This window comes from Hypomesus transpacificus, chromosome 25, assembly GCF_021917145.1.
Source record: "Hypomesus transpacificus isolate Combined female chromosome 25, fHypTra1, whole genome shotgun sequence".
NCBI classification, from domain to species: Eukaryota; Metazoa; Chordata; class Actinopteri; order Osmeriformes; family Osmeridae; genus Hypomesus; species Hypomesus transpacificus.
This window is the reverse complement of record NC_061084.1, coordinates 2868778-2886021: the sequence shown is the minus strand read 5'-3', so window position 1 is coordinate 2886021 and position 17244 is coordinate 2868778. Positions and strand designations below refer to the sequence as shown.

Sequence of the window (17244 nt, the reverse complement as noted above, 5' to 3'; positions counted from 1 at the left end):
GAGTACAGTCGTTTAGCCTCTCTCACCGCCTTGCTAAACCTGTTCTTCGACTCCTTGAAACTGTCCCTGTCCCCACTCCTAAACGCGGCAGTCATGAACATATCCCAGTCGATACAGTCCAAGCACGCCCGCAGTTCCTCCATAGCCTCACTGGTCCACTGTTTCGATGTCCTCACAGCAGGCTTGCAGCGCTTAAGCTTCTGCCTGTATGCAGGAATCAGGTGAACCATGGCGTGGTCTGAGTGACCCAGTGCTGCTCGGGGAACCGCATGGTATGCTTTACTGATTGTAGAGTAGCAATGATCCAACGTGTTCCCTTCTCTGGTAGGGCATTTGATGAGTTGTCTGTATTTGGGGAGTTCTTGAGTGAGATTGCCTTTGTTAAAGTCGCCTAGCACAATAACCAAGGAATCTGTGCAGCTCCCATAGCACACTGTAATACAACCAGTCAGAATGCTCTCGATAGTGCATCTGTAAAAGTTAGTGAGGATGACTGAGAGATGTAGTCTGGTGCAGTCCCGTTCACTGCTCGGAAGGTCAGTACCAGGGTCTTGAATCTGATGCGGGCCATGATTGGTAGCCAGTGGAGGGAGATTAGGAGCCAGGTAATATAGGAGCGTCTAGGTAGATTGTAGACCAGGCGGGCCGCTGCGTTCTGAATCCTCTGAAGAGGGCGGGTTGCGCATGCTGGGAGACCGGCGAGAAGCGAGTTGCAGTAGTCCAACTTGGAGAGGACAAGTTATTGGACTAGCAGCTGGGTTGAGTGCTCAGACAGGTATCTCCTGATCTTCCGGATGTTGTAGAGGGTGAGTCTACACGACCGGGAGACTGCAGCAATGTGGGCTGTGAGGGACAGCTTGTCATCCATGGTAACCCCAAGGTTCCTGGCAGAGGATGTAGGGGTCACCGTCGCAGATCCCAGGCTGATTGAGAGATTGTGAGAGACGGAAGGTTTGGCTGGGATGATGAGAAGTTCTGTTTTGGCCAGGTTCAGCTGGAGGTGATGCTTGGTCATCCAGGTGGAGATGTCTGTGTGGCAGGCTTCAATCCTAGCTGAGATGGAGAAAAGTTTGTGGGGGTTTGTAGCAGAGTAAATTTTGTTCAGAAAGTAGTGGGTTTTAACACCAGTTATGTGAGAAGAGAAGGATTTAAGGAGGGAGTGGTACTTATCAAGGTCCAGACCGTCTCTGGACTTGCGCCATCTCCTCTCAGCTGCCCGAAGGGTGGACTGTTCTTCACAAATAATATCCGTAAGCCACGGGCAGGAGTGAGAAGATTGTGCAGGCCTGGTTGACAGGGGACAGAGAGAGTCAAGTGATGCAGTTAAAGTGGTTTGTGGGTCGCCTGTGTATTCAGCAGTGTCAGGTCGAAGGAGGTCAGGAGAGACAAGAAGTCGACGGCCTGCGTTCTTTGGAGGTGGATGTTGAAGTCCCCAAGGATTATCAGCGGGGTTCCATCATCCGGGAGGACACTTAGGAGCATGTCCAGCTCCTCCACAAAGTCGGCTAGCGGTCCTGGTGGGCGATAAAGAACAATTCAGAATGCTTTGATAGGATCAGTTAGCATTACATATTGGTGTTCAAATGATTTGGTAGTAACAGAGAGTGGTGTGGATGTGTATTTAATATGTGGGGAAAGAAGCAAGCCTGTCGCACCACCCTGCCCGGTTGAGCGGACAGTGTTCTTGGTCCGCCCCTTTTATCGAGGATGCATCGGTTGGTCACTTGGCCAGCGAGAACGCATCTGATTTCCCCAAAGTTATTGCAAGATAATATCCAAGAACACTCACATCTCAAATCGTTCTCCGTCCTCGCGGTCTTGCAGGACCGTTCTTGCATGGACGCTTGGCAAGAACGTTGGCGAAGTATGTTCTTAGCGTTCTTCGGATTGATAAACTGCCAGTGTGTTTCATGGGAATTTTTCACGTGACCTGAATAGGCTCAGTACGTGGGATGTAAAAACATTCGAGGATGTATCATATGACATGATCTGTGGATTTATAACTTTTAAATTAAAGGTTATTAAATGTGCACAATCTGATTGATAATTGATTAACCTGAACATGTAAACCTAATTCCTGCCATATCCGGAGAAATAATTGACCTACATGTCATCTATCCTGGATAGGTAGTCAGATAGACATAGCTTGTCGCACCCACAAACCAACTTGCGCCCCAGGTTTACCTTAACATTTCACTTAGGTCACAGGAGGAGAACTGCACTGCTGAGCTCAGAACAAAAATATGCCATCTTGTGAAGTAAGACATTACTATTTTGGCTCAGTTTGAATGTGTTGCAACAGGTGTATCAGGTGTGTCGTGTCGTGTCGTATCTTATCTTAAATGTTTTCTTTCGTTTTTTGTCTCTGCTTTTCAATTTATCACTCTCTGTTCCTCTTTTGTCTGGACCTTTCTCTTTTCTCCCTTCTCCCTTGTGGTTACTGTTGATACCCCAACTCTCTATGACCTCCTTTGTCTGTTTTTGTGTCCCTAGGTACTGGATTTCAGAGTTCCCAGCAGAGTTCAATCTGAACCCAGCGCTGGCGGACCAGATCAAAGACCTGAAGGACCTCTTGACCACTGAGGGGAATGAGCGCCAAAGTCGGCTCATAGACATTGACAGTGTGTAAGTGTCTGTTTTTGTGAGTTTGAGGGAGAGAGATGAGTGAGAGGAAGACAAAGGGTGAATGTGTGTACTTGTTTTTTTTTTGTGTGTGTGTGAGAGAGAGTGGACATCGCAAGCTTGTCTCACATGCTCAGTTCTCAGGCACAGGGCAATACCTTGCTTGACAGTGGCCAAATCCATCTATGACCCAAAGTTCTCTGTCTTATAAAAAATAGTTTGTTAGTTAGCCACAAAGGCTTGCTTGCAAGTTAGCTAACTTAGCAAACGTTTGACAGAGTGCATCCAGTGAGGGATTTCCCCCCATCCTAATAAGATGGGCCTACTGCTATCTTGTGGTTGACAACCAATCAAATTGAATATGATTGTCAGATTTATGTTTTCAGTTTTTTGTAAAAAATAAACACTTTGAATCTGTATTGCCATTTGATGACAATTGCTCATATACTGTAAGCCTAAATAACTATATTTATAGTCTTAACAAAGGTAAAATGTTATTTCACAACTTTCAAAAAGCGCCCCCAATTTGTTGTAAATGTCCCTGGATTTCATTCAGCGGGGGCAAAAATTGCCCCCTAAAAAATATGTACATTTACTACCCTGCTCCCACTGTACGAAAATGAAGCCAAAATATCCCGGATATGGGTGCTGCCATCTTGCGCTGGTAATGTCATTTGGTCTGCGCAGTAATGATCGGCTGGTGGAGCCGCGGTCTCAAGGTCCTGATCAACACTCGCCCGACCCAATCGCAAGCACACACTAACCCCTTTTAAAAGTTGTCATGAGACTGTTTTATAATATCTCTTCTGTAGAGCAGTATGTTATATTATCTGCTATTGTGGCAGTGGTCTTAACTAGAGCTCTGCTAATGTCGTCAATATGATTAAACTTCAGTGTACACACTGAGTACAAATGTCCACTTTCTTTAGCAACGTTACTTGGCTTTGTTTGTCAGGCCATCGTACAAGTGGAAGCGTCAGGTGACCCAGCGTGTGCCCTCCATGTCCAAGAAGAGGAAGATGTCTCTGCTTTTTGACCACCTAGACTCATCAGAATTGGCTGAACACCTCACCTACCTGGAGTACAAATCTTTCTGCAAGATTCTAGTCAGTAGGATCTGTTTGTGTTTGAAAAAGATGTGTCTTTTTGTCTGTTTGCTGACTTAACATCTCGATTTGAATAAAATGCTGTGTCAACATAAAACCATCTAGTATGCATTTGAGTGTTTGTATATCAACTTGGCCACTGCATGTCCTCCCATCAGTTCCAGGACTACCACAGCTTTGTGATGCACGGCTGCACTGTGGATAACCCCATCCTGGAGCGCTTCATCACCCTCTTCAACAGTGTGTCACAGTGGATTCAACTTATGGTCCTCACCAAGCCCACTGCTCCGCAAAGAGCTGCCGTCATCTCGCACTTCATCCGGGTGGCCCAGGTCAATACTGTCTGTCTAGTCTTGTTTATATATGTTTTTTGTAACATTTTACATTTGGGCCTTAACCTTGTCGATGCCAGAAAGACTCTGAGGATTGCCAGGGGGTTACTAGTCTTGCTTAGCTGCCAAACATTCAGGGCAATACTAGTTTCTACCTACAGTGGAGAGGTCATTAATTATCTTTACATTTAACAATGGTGTAACCAATAGGTTGCAGGGTTGTCACCATCTCACAACCCCCATTATTGGTCGAATCCCTGTTGTGTTCTATTCTTTCTAAACCGTGTCTATTTTGGGATTTGTTTGAGGGGAAAACCTCCCTGACACCTCTCTTTATCTCATAAACAAACTCTTCATGATTTATTCACATAGGCCCCAGCAGGCTCTCACTTCCTCCACTCAAACACACCAGTGCCCAAAAAGCACAGCCGTTTGGTGGTTTAGAATCCCACTTCTGTGTACAGTACACTTCTACTTTCCACTTGATGTTGATACACTAAGATGATGGCGTAAAGAGGACATATTTTCCCTTTCCCAAATATATTTTTTTAAATAGTTTTAATGTTCCCAAGGTTCTAGGGAATAGCCAGCTACCTTTCCTTCCTGCTTTCTCTCTCTGCTCGTCCTTGCTTCAGAATTTCACCACTGACATACCTCCATCATCCCGTAGATTTTGTAGATGTTTTTTTAATAATTCCTGCCATCATAATTCTCATTCTCTTACATTTAGCCAGTTTTTATGTTTCTTCATCTATCACCATTAGCAGTGTACTAAAACATACATCTAAACTTCTCAACTGACGGTATCAGTGGCTTACTAATAAGTAATTTCACTTAAAGTATTGATTTTGTTTTGTGCCAGTCACTAGTGTAGCTTACTGACCATGAGCAGTGGAAATAATCAGTTATTGACAGACAACAACTCTGACAACTACTCACTTGATACCTAGCACTAGTAGTCAGTGTTCATTAGACCACAGTTCAGTTGCATGATGCCAGGCGAGCAGTCTACTCTGCCTACAGTATGTTGTTACAGAAGCTTTGAGCATTGATTAAAATGGATATTTGAGCTTAACCAGATGATGCCCCCAGGCAGTGTTCCCACAAACAGCTGCGACCTGATTGATTTTCAGTGAAATGCCATGTGAGCTGAAGGGCAATGCTTTGCCTCCAGCAGAGCTCCATTCACAAAGTGTCACAAAAAACTTAGATGCACAGATGAATACTAGCATGCTTTTCTATTAGAAGGATAGTAACATGGGAATTGTGATCCTTAGTTAATACACTATCATGGATAAAGTATTTGGTTGTGTTTATTTGGGTTTTCTGGTGTGTATCTCTGCATGTGTCTTTATGACCTTGGTTTGACTGTTTGGGCAACCTTTGCAGAGTCAAGGCAAAATACCTAAAGTGGTTTTTAGTATTGTCACATAACAGGAAATCTTTGTTTGCAATCTCTGAATAAGAAGTAATGCTGTGTGTGAAGATCATGAAAACAGTGAGAAATGCATTCAACTCCTCACCTATGACACATTGAATATGTTGTATGATAAATGTATGTTGCCTTTTTTACGTCGACTTAATGCATAGTAGTGCAACTGCTAACATTGGGTGTTCAAATTGAGGTTATTTCCTTGCATACAAAGACTCTTGTACAGCCATTTGCATCATCTCTAACTCTTCTCTTCTTCTGGCTCCTTTTCAAACTATCTGTCCTACTTCTCCAAATATTCCTTGGCACCGACTAACACTCCCACACATTGGCGATACCCTTGTTTCATGTCTGTCACTCATGCTAGCTCTAATTAATCTGTCTCTCTGTTCCTGTCTTTTTGTCTCTCACTTTTTCTTTCTTTCTCCTCACAGAAACTTCTTCAGCAGCAGAACTTTAACACACTGATGGCTGTGGTAGGGGGTCTTAGTAACAGCTCTATCTCTCGTCTCAAAGAAACCCAGACACACATCAGTTCAGAAACAAACAAGGTATAGCAAAAAAAAAGCTTCTTAATGTATCAAATTTCAATCATAAATCATCATGTTCATGCAAAAAACTGATGTGATTTACATATCAGAAAATGTGCAAGTATCCATATACACAATACTGCATGTGGTATTTGTATTTCTTCCCTCCTCCAAATATCATATGATGATTATTTAATTTAATGAAATGTTATGGCTTCCTGTCCGACAATTGTTTTTCTCCTGACTTGACAGTTAATGTTTAACCAATAACCAATAGTTATTTTTGGCCTTGTCAGTCAGAGGAACGGTAATCACATTTTACCCCTCACATTTTCTTCCTGAAATCATACTCCTCTCCATTTTCTCACCTTTAAATCCCTTCTTTCTCCTCAGGTGTTCAATAGTTTGATTGAACTAGTGACGTCGTGCGGCAACTACAGCCAGTACCGCAAGCGTTTCTCAGAGTGCACAGGCTTCCGTTTCCCTATACTGGGAGTGCACCTCAAAGACCTGATTGCTGTGCACGTGGCACTGGCTGACTGGGTTGACCCAGAGAAAACCCGGGTTAATTTAGTCAAGACACAGCAGTTGTATGCTATCCTACAGGATCTGGCAATGGTCCAAACCATGCCACCTAACACAGATGCTAACACTGACCTGCTTAACCTCCTCACGGTAAGTAATACATTGAGTAATACTTTTTTATTTTATTACAAATCTAACAAATACAGAAATGTTTTGCCTCTTTTGTTGCCTTAGGTACTGATATTGGAACATCATTTCCAATTCCCTGAAAACCCTAACGTGCACAATAACATTAGGTGCACACCGTTGGAGCAAGCAAAAGCGTAAAATGTATAACCCATAACACAACAGCATAAACACAAATGAAACATGTAGTCACTTTGCATTTCAAAATATCGATGTTGCATGTATAACAATGCAGCATTAAGTGAAAACACCACGTGATTAATCCACAGCACAAGAGCGTTAAGAAAAAGTGAACATTTCCCTTTAAACAGTATTTGAGAAGCACTTTTTTGGCATATTTACCGAAATAAACTTCACATCTGGATAGCAACCAATAGGCTACATATAACGGTTTGACAGTAATATGAAATCAATCTTTTATATCTTAAAAAAAACTAAACAAGTTTCAATTACCAATTTATCAATTTCCTGAGCGCATTCTGCCCCTGCACTCAATGCGCGTTTCTGTAATTTTGTGGGAGTGGCTTTGAAGGGAGGGGGTGCGATATTTTAGTTTGAATTGTGTCAAACATAAACTAAAATGGCTGGCATCGCAAAACTTGCCTAACCCAGCTTTAAGTAGTTCACAACGGAAGTTCATCCAATCACTACTAGTCCAGGGGGGTATTCCAGGTAGTGGGTTTAACAAACTCTGGGATTAACCCTGAACTCTGAGTTGAGTTACTCTAAAATGGGAAACTCAGAAAATTCGGTTCCAGAAAAGCTGATATGAATTTGTTAACTCAACTCAGAGTACGTCAACTCAGAGTTAAGCGCGGGCATGAGAACTGTTAAAAGCCAACATCAATGGAGCTTCGATACTAGGATCCACCATGGCACCTGGCAACAAAAAACGTTGTCCTACTTCACCAAACTTCAAATACAAGTTTTATTTCGTGTTTATGCTTGAGCACATATTCCGGAAAAAAGCAACACGGCTGTAGCAGTCTATACAAGTGGCGTGGAAGACAATTGCTGCCGAGTCAATGCATTTGAAGGCAATAGCCAGTCCATACATTGAACATTTAACCCCACTGTCCGTTAATATTAGAAAAGGTGGTGGACTTAATAAAATAGCATGTGGAAATGTTTTAATAACTATAAAAACATACTTTGAACATTGCATGTTTTGCTTAGGCTATACGCTTTTTGTAGCCTCAACGTCACCATGGTTTTAATCATATTCGACATGATACAAATTCTAAATATCGATTGGTGCCTTTTTTCAACTTGTAGTAGCAGTTTTCCGCAACAGAAATGCTTTTCATCAAAGGATGATGATTAAGATGACGAAGATACATTAATGACTGCTGCCGCAGAAATGGATGCAGTGTATGGTAGCTATTGGTAGTTTTCTCTCCATATACTTTTATTTACAGGCTTGTGTGGAATTGTCAGTTACACTGACATTATGAGAATAACGAATATAAAAACGATTTGCACATTCTGACATGGGTGCTGTATACAGTGAGATGTTCATTGAATGGCAGGTGAATTCTACATGTGGAACGGTGAAATGTATTCCCAGTTACAAGTAAATGAGTTGTACAAACTGCTTCTCATGAAGAAAGTGTCAAAAACTGACCACGAGATGGTGTAGGCCTATTTAGGGTAGAAGAATAAAGGCTTATCTTGAAATAGATTTACTGGAACACCAGTTACAGGAGGATGCATGGTCACAGGTGATGTTAATAGTAAGAACAATAGCCTAGATGAATATTAATTGTTGAATTTGCTGAATTTCTATTTTGACCAAGAGATGGTGTACTTTGGTCAGAAGAATATAGGCTGATCTTGTAAGGCTATCAACCTGCCCCCCCCTCTCATATGGTAAAATGTGCAGTTACTGGATAGAGTCTCAACTTGATAGCTTTCACACATCATTGTGTAACTTACTGTAGCATTGCTAGTCATGTTGATAAGGGTCAAGATTGTGGTGTGATTGTAGTTGTTCTTGGGTATAAAAAGAATTGTGAAAGATTGTTCTGTGGATTCTTGATCTCCTGAAACCTTTTCCTCAGCTCTGGCTTGTCCTACTCCTTCCTCACCTCTTGCTTTCTATCTCTGGTTTACAATAATCATGGTAGAGTAGGTAAGAGTTAACCTTCATTGATTTCATTCATTTGCAATATGATTAAATGATTATATTATAGGGTGTGCTTGCTACGGCAAGAGCACAACCTTTGTTATCTCACATATATATTATTAGTGTGTTTGCTGCAAGCAAAAACACTTGTTATTCTGCATACTTATTATTATTGTGAGAATGCTGTTAAGCAACACTATTGTTTTCCTGTTTCTGTTTATTATTGGGTGTACTTCGCCTTCGGAAAGGGCACAACCATTGTTATCTCACATATATATTATTATTTTTATTAATTTATTTTCCCACCCCTAAAACGTTGTCAATATTTGGACTACATAGGCAACCTAGGTGTCCAAAATTTAGTCTTGGTAGCGTTTGAGTTGCTTGTATTGGGATTTACGTTCCGTTGCATGGTTAACTTGCTAGCCACAGTCACTGACGCCACTAACGTCACTAACGTCACAAACTCGCGTGACTATCTCTAGCAGAACATTGGTTAAGCAGCTCGTTAACTTCTGGGAGATGGCTAGGCTAACTTCTTTACAGCAAGGCAGCTGCAGAAATGCCACAAGCAAAGAGGCCTGGGTGATAACTATTTGCTCATTTTACTTTGTGATATGACACACAATTGTGATGTGTAATGTACAATATAAAGTAACATTATTAAGGAAGTACATCTACTTTCGGAAACGGTAGTCTACAATTTCACTGAAGCATTAGCATCATGCCATTAGCCTCTGTTGCCCGGGCAACACATGCTACAGCCAGAGAATGTCTAATAAAGGGAGAACTCCCACTCTCGGGAAACTTCAGGGTTCTGAACTGGTTGCAGTTCCACTCAAGTTCCATATGAGGGCGCTAACGGTCGAGTGCAGAATGAATGGAGGTCTATGGAGCTATAGCGCTCAAAATCCACTTTTCTCAGGATAAAGTTTTTTGTCTAGTAATTTGAATTCTGAATTCGAAAGGGGAGGCCAAAAAAATAGTCGCCTTTCTGTTCTAAAAAGCCTTTGAAAATGTCATTGACGTCATACACATCGTAACGACCAGAGCTACTGCTTGACGGCAAGCTCTGGTTACTTCCACTTTTCTCTCGAGGCATCGACAACACAGCTGACAGGTTAGGCTCTCCCTGTCAATACACATGCTAGAAAGAGTTTTGGCTTGCTAATGTTGTTGATAATGGTGCTAATGCTCTGACATTCTGGTTCTGCTTCGGATGCCATCAAGCGGGATCTCTGGTCGTAGTCAGTCCTTCACTAACCAATCAGCATTCGTTAGCAGAATGCTAGCGTGTTATGGGCAACAACGACTTACCCTGTAAGAAATCGAAAGGACATAAGTACTCGTTCATTCAACTTTTGACCTGTAATCCATGTTGAACATGCAAAAACTACCATCAAATCTGAGATTTATCAACGACAATCAGGTGAAAGAGACAAATTTAGCCGTTTAGCTCCATAGACTCCCATTCATTTTGCACTCGACCGCGATCACTCCCAGTGGAACTCTGGTGGAACTGCAACAAAATTCGGTACAATGGGGCTTAAAGGGAGTGGGCAGGCTGTCCTTAAACAGGCTCTGCTACAGCGGTCTATGATGCATCTGTTTTCAGTCGTTAAAATAAACATTCCTCACAAATCCATTTTCGTTGTAGGATTTATTATGACATTAGATTACAAGTAAACGAAGTGTTGGTGAAGTTATCATTAGCAGTGGTTTCAAACCATTGTAGCTCACTGCAATGCTGTACTGTAGCCTAGTCTAGTAGCTAAAAAAAACATCTACACAACTGTTAGGTTTGTAGGATGTTAAACGGCAGCACATGTTCGGCAGTACCCTTACTTCAATCAAAAGTCTTTCAATAGGTGAACCCATCTGACTAGTGACTACTAACCTGAACTCCATTGCCAGAGCCTAAACGTTGTCAATCTGTTCATGAATATAATTCATTTCAGCCTAGACCGTACAATAGAAGTAACGTTAAATCAAATTCAAACAATGCAATCGCTACCAAAACAGTCTAGTAGTAGCCTACAATTTACTGGGGCAGCTTCTCCACACAGCAGGGCTATATCACATTTTGCCTTGTTACTGACAATGATTGCTACCATGAGGAGTCAAGTGGCTGAGCGGTGAGGGACTCGGACTAGTAATCCGAAGGTTGCCGGATCGATTCCCTGCCGTGCCAAATGACGTTGTGTCCTTGGGCAAGGCACTTCACCCTACTTGCCTCGGGGGGAATGTGCCTGTATTTACTGTAAGTCGCTCTGGAAAAGAGCGTCTGTTAAGTCACTAAATGTAATGTAAATGTTCCACTGACATTTTTATGAATGAGTGAATGTCAAGCTTATTTATGTTTTTGCGGGCATATTTTCAGTTAGCAGATGGTACTATTTGAATTGTGATTCCATTTGAGATAGCTACTTCTGGTAACGTTGTTGTTCAAATTAGGGCGACCAGATTTGAGTTTGTAAAAAAGAGGAAACTTTGTTACGGTGCATTTCGCACCATGACCATGTGAATGCTTAAATGTCACAACATGGTTATTTGATCATATATTTATACCTTAACAAAATTGCAAAATACAAATGTAAACAAATCTTTTTTGTGCCATTTAGTCCAGTGCTTCTGTGGCTTTCAGTGGTTGTTTAATGTGTCTTGTCCATATATTAAAGCAATAAATATAACAAATAATACATTATTTATATAGCCACATATTAATATAAGAAAATAAAGACACATTTACGTTTCGGCATGGCTGCAGATGTCATGTGCTGTTGTAAACAATGCAACTAGTGGAGGCGCTAAGGTGCTCAGTGTTGCCAGATTGGAAATGCCTAAGTATCGTACTAAAGGCTCAAAATGATCGTATTTGGAGGATAATGGTCCTGCATCTGGCAACACTGAGAAGGCGGTTGACCAATGACAGTTTTCTCTAGTCAAGAGCTCGTGCAAGAAGGTGGAACGTAAGGGACATACACTTTTTAAAACTTGTAAGGGCGTAATAATTAGTTTGTGAAAGACATGGACATATATACATGTATATATGTCTATGGTAAAAGACCCAGAGAAACACAAACATCCGACGAGACGAAATCCCGGACGTTTTTGGAATCTCTGGTAAAAGAGGAGGTCTGGTCACCCTATTAAAATAAGCTTCAAAGGGGGTTCTTTATTAATGAATGAATGCAATATGAGTAAGCTAAATGCCTGAAAATATCACGAGAAGGGAAAAACTTACAATGACATTTAAGTCATAGAGATTAGGTACATTTTTACACCGGTCTACCAAATGTTTTCGTTTTGATTCAACTATGAGTTTGCTGATCACCTTTCCCTCTTGCAGGGGAAACTAGAGAGGGTACAATTTCTGGGGAAATTGTAGGGTCTGCTTGCTTGCTTCAGTTGCAGGTGGGTCCGTTTTCCCTTCTAGTGATATTTCAAGCATTTAGCCTACTCATATTGCATAATTAATTAAGAACACCCTTTGAAACAAGGAACCCCCTTTGAAACAAGCTACTGTAACGGTGCATTCACACTGCAGCGGGGCGGGCAGAGCGGGGCGTCGTCTTCCAATTTATTTTCAATGAAACCAGGCGTTGACGCTCGCGTAGGGCATTGTGGGAAGGCGAGCGGGGCATCGACGCTCGCGTAGGGCATTGTGGGAAGGCGAGCGGGGCGTCGAAAGTTGGATTTTCTCAACTTTATGTAAATGAGGAGCGTGAAAACGCTGGCGTTGGCCAATCGGGTTGGTTTCTTGTTTCTTGTAACGTAGCAACTGTTGGTAATGGTAAACATTTCTAGGTTTAACAATTTCAAGATGGAAGAGCAACTTATCGCATGTGTCTTCATACCCAGTATTGTATGATACGTCTATGTTCGATTACAGAGACAAAAATGATGCCTGGCGCAGGGTTGCTGAGGTTGACGGCGTCAATGTTGTGTATTTTGTACTTTAATTCAGTTTCGTCGCATTACGTAAATTTCTTCTGTACTAGCTAAATAGGCTAGCTCACCAGGCACACGATTGACATCCAACATTGAAATGCTGGCTGGCAGCCACTCGCTATCCATGCAGTGAATGTGTAGTGGCAAATCATAATCTAGCGATTGATTTGCAGAGATTTCGAGTAATATAATAAAAGGGTACACATGTCAACGTTTATGTCTGATGTATCTTTTTTGTAGATAAGATCATGTCAGATCTAGAAAGCGTATCGGATTTTTGCTTAATGTGTGTAAAAGTTGTATGTTGTCTGCACATTTGCCATGACATTATACGAACTACAACAGTGATTTAAGAGAAAACTACAGCTCTGAATTGATCTGTCTGACACGCCCCCGAGCGTGGTGCACTGTGGGAAGGCCAGCGGTGCAGAGCGGTAAAAAACGCTGCAGTCTGAACGCACCGTAACCACGTTGTCACTGGCAGTATTTCAGATGAAATTGCGATTCAAATAGTACCGTCTGCTAAATGAAAAAAAAAGTCCCCCAAAACGTAAATAAGTTCAATATTAATTTAGGGGGACATGGCTAATTCAAAAGCAGTTTGCTAGAGGCAAGCTAATAACCGGCATTCTATACATTATCCCGCTTATTACACGGCTACTTGCCAACAAAAATAACTTAACACAGTGTGTCTTTTTACAATGTATTTGGTACCATTCGTATTGTTGATCAGCAGAGAAATAGTTCGCCAAAGAGTTGAACTTCATAGACTTATTTAGGCTTTATTTAGGCTTCAAATCAGCTGACGTCGCTAAACAACAGAGTACGCTGGGGTTAAAAAGTTATCAGACTACTTGCGGAGTGCTACGAAAGACGTGAATCCGAGGCAAAAAGGCCACTTCTCTTGACAGCGGTCAAATATGCATAGCAACGGTCAAATATGAGAAAATTGTTCACCGCAGAACGTTTGGAAGCCCCATTTCAAGTGAATGGAGCATTCTACAGCATTAAAGAACAGCCGTGTAATAAGACATAATAAAGTTTAGTGATTCAACTCGGCTTCAGTTAACTAGCTCTAGATATCTTGCTGAAATATAACCTGACAAAGATCTGGACAAACATGCATCGTGAATTGTAGATTTACATAACACAGGTTATTTATTTGAATGAAACACAGTCAGGAACAAGAAACAATGTTTGCTCCATTGCCAATAAACTAGGCTAAATTATCACACATTCTACCTATGCTCTTGCGTTAACTAGCAAGCTAAACTTGTTTACATGCCTACAGTCTAGGTGTTACTAGTAACAGTTACTAGCAATGCTAACGTATCCTGTATCTAGAACCTGCCTTTCTCCAGTTCTTTCAAATAGATTATCTAGACAGGCGTTAGCAATAAGCCAGACTGCTGTTCGTTTTCTGGCTATTTTTTCGGAAGCTTCCCTTCTAATGCCGACTACAGCTAGTCTAGCTAGAGTAATTTCATGTGTGTAGAAACGTATTTAGCATTCTACCTATGCTATATACAGGACACGTTAACATTGCTAATAACTGTTAGCACAACATCATACTGTCCTTACAGCTTGCGGTTGTAATGAGCGTACGGTCGGAACAGCACCTCTTTCCAGGTTTAGTTTCCTAGTACATCCTGCTTGAAATTGTCCAAGGTTGTCAAGACTGTCTTGAGTGAAATGTTCAGAGCAAATGAATGATTGAGTGTCGAACTTCGCCGGGATCTTCTCATGGACAACAGCAGCCATGCCTGTCGAATGTTTGGCTCCTTGGGAAGACTGTGAGTGTTAGCCTTCCCTGTACACCGTGGAACACAGTATTTACGACCGTGGTCCATTTTTAATATCCTTGTTATAATTCAAAACGTTCTTCTTTGTAATTCCTTATAAGTGCCTACACAGAGCAGCGCGCAGCTAAACTAGTATCGGAGATAAACGCTACCTCGGGCTGGTCTGGATGTAAATTTTGGGGCGTGACAAAGATACAGACCAGAGCCAAAAAGGGTGGTCCTACGTCACACCTGTGGCTTTGTTGAAAAGCTAGCGTTTTACAGTCAAATTTTTCTTTTTGATATTTGCATAGGAAAGAGGTGTCAATGGACTTTGATATTCACTGTATGTTTATTTTACCCACCGAACTGTCGTTATTCAACTATGACAAGGTAAAATCGGTTTTGCAATCAATCGCCCCTTTAAATCTTACCTTCTCTACCATGATCGTTGTAAATCAGAGAGAAAGCAAGAGGTGAGCAAGGAGTAGGACAAGGGAGAACTGAGGGAAAGGTCTCAGGAGATGAAGATCCAAAGAACAATGCATTACAATTCCCTTTATAAACAAGAACAACCAATCAGACCACATCTTGAATGGGGTGTGAGAGTCATCAAGTTGAGACCGTCCAGAAACTCCAGATTTTAGCATATGAGAGGTGGGGGCAGGTTTGACACCCAGCCTTACAGTAAAATCTGGAATCTAATTGATTGCTTCTGTGGACAGGTGTCTTTTATACATGTAACAAACTGAGATTAGGAGCACTCCCTTTAATGCTGGGGACACACTTAACAACTTTTTTGGTCTTATAAGATCTTCAAACTGTGAGAGACCACACACATGAAGACAATAAATCCTAGATTTAGCCGTTTTGCTCCTACAGTGTGTGGTGTGCCATGATTTGACAAAGACAGCACACCACACACAAACAGATTTCCAACCGGTGTCCCGACTGTTAACACAAGAAATCAAAAATCTCTCCAGACTTAAGAATAAGCATGGCGGACAATATGCAGGAAGAAATTGCGATGATAGTCTTTGCAATGATTTTCACAGAAAATTCACAGGAAAAAAGAAAAGGGTTTGCTGTTGCCAAAAATCAATTCCATTTATCTTTGTGCTGTGCCGTGACTCCGTTTGTTATGCTTCCGTCTTCTCTCAGCTTGCTTACTGATTGGATATTGTTACGTTTCACGTGATAAACTTGGCGTTTGTCCTCTGGGTTCCCCCCACACATCAGGATTTCTGATCTCAAATATTCAACATGTATATGTTTGAATATTTATTCAACATGTTGAATATTTAGGATTCGCGATCGGGGCACCACGACGTCCTTCCGAGCAGATTCGGTCACCTTGACACACCTCACACCAAGGGAACATCTGATAAATTAATCAGTAGAACCATCAAGATAATCGGGACGTTACCTAGGATTGTCGGAAGGGGCGAAATCGGCCCGATTATCTTGTAGTGTGTCCCCAGCATAAGAGTGTGCTCCTTATCTCAGCTAGACACTTGGGACCCAGAAATCTTTCTGATTGAGAGGGGTTCAAATACTTATTTCACTCATTAAAATGCAAATCAATGTATAAACATTTTGACATTAGTTTTTTTTCTGGATTTTGTTGTTTTTATTCTGTCTCTCACTGTTCAAATAACCCTACAATTAAAATGATAGACTGATCATTTCTTTGTCAGTGGGATACTGTAGAAAATCATCAGGGGATCCCAAAAAGATAATCTCACTGTAGTAGCCTATCACCATTGCACTAAGGCAGAGGTGTTCAACCCTGGTCCTCAGGGACCCCCTGTCCTGCACGTTTTAGATGTTTCCCTGCTCCGACACACCTGATTCAGATGAATGGTCGTTAACAGGCTTCTGCCTAACTAGATAACGACCCATTCATTTGAATCAGGTATGTTGGAGCAGGGAAACATCTAAAACGTGCAGGACAGGGGGTCCCTGAGGACCAGGGTTAAAGACCTCTGCACTAAGGGAACTGAGAAGAGAACCCTGTTTCATTGTACACTTCACTCTTATTATTTTGAAGTGTAAATGAACAGCAACAAATGTATGCTTTTTAATCGATGCAATCACATACATAATAAGTATGCATACTTATTTAATATATACAGAAATATCAGTTAAGAACTCCAATGAAAATTCTCCAAATGTTTGGATGTTTGATTAAACTAGGGATGCACCAATTCGGAAATTTTGTCCGATAACTCCCATATATTTTGAAGCTGATAACCGATACATGCCAATAAATGCAAAGCCTGAGTCTGATTACAAAAATAAAAGGCAAACGAAGTGGACAACTGCTTTTATTAAAACCTTAACTGCATAAAACTTCTAGATCTTTCTTTTACCAAAATGATCAGATTTCTTAAATTGTACTCAAAAATAAGTGATTCAACGGGTGAAAAAAATCCACAATTTATCGTCTTAAATTCATCAACCACATTTAGAGGTAATATAGTAAAAAAAGAAGAAGAAAAAAACTGCTCCAGCTGCAACCGATGCAAGGACACCTCACAATATTCCCTGAAATTGTACCCTCTGTAGTTCTAAATTATAAACCTTCAAGAACGATCGATTACCCTATTATGAATCAAATGATTGGAGATGACTGTCCATCATCTCCTTTTATC

The 17244-nt window shown here is 41.3% G+C and overlaps 1 protein-coding gene across 8 annotated transcripts in view; it reads left to right on the top strand.

The window, feature by feature from the left end:
* Nucleotides 1-17244, top strand: part of LOC124487104 (RAS guanyl-releasing protein 2-like) — a 109067-nt gene that overhangs the window by 32460 nt on the left and 59363 nt on the right. For 7 of the 8 annotated variants that reach the window (XM_047049157.1, XM_047049156.1, XM_047049159.1 and 4 more), the window contains exons 4-9: nucleotides 2202-2258; nucleotides 2494-2625; nucleotides 3578-3728; nucleotides 3887-4060; nucleotides 5927-6043; nucleotides 6416-6697. In XM_047049157.1, coding sequence (XP_046905113.1) covers nucleotides 2202-2258; nucleotides 2494-2625; nucleotides 3578-3728; nucleotides 3887-4060; nucleotides 5927-6043; nucleotides 6416-6697 — 913 coding nt within the window. The remainder of the gene's footprint in view (nucleotides 1-2201; nucleotides 2259-2493; nucleotides 2626-3577; nucleotides 3729-3886; nucleotides 4061-5926; nucleotides 6044-6415; nucleotides 6698-17244) is intronic. The other variant, XM_047049153.1, reaches the window with a different exon arrangement.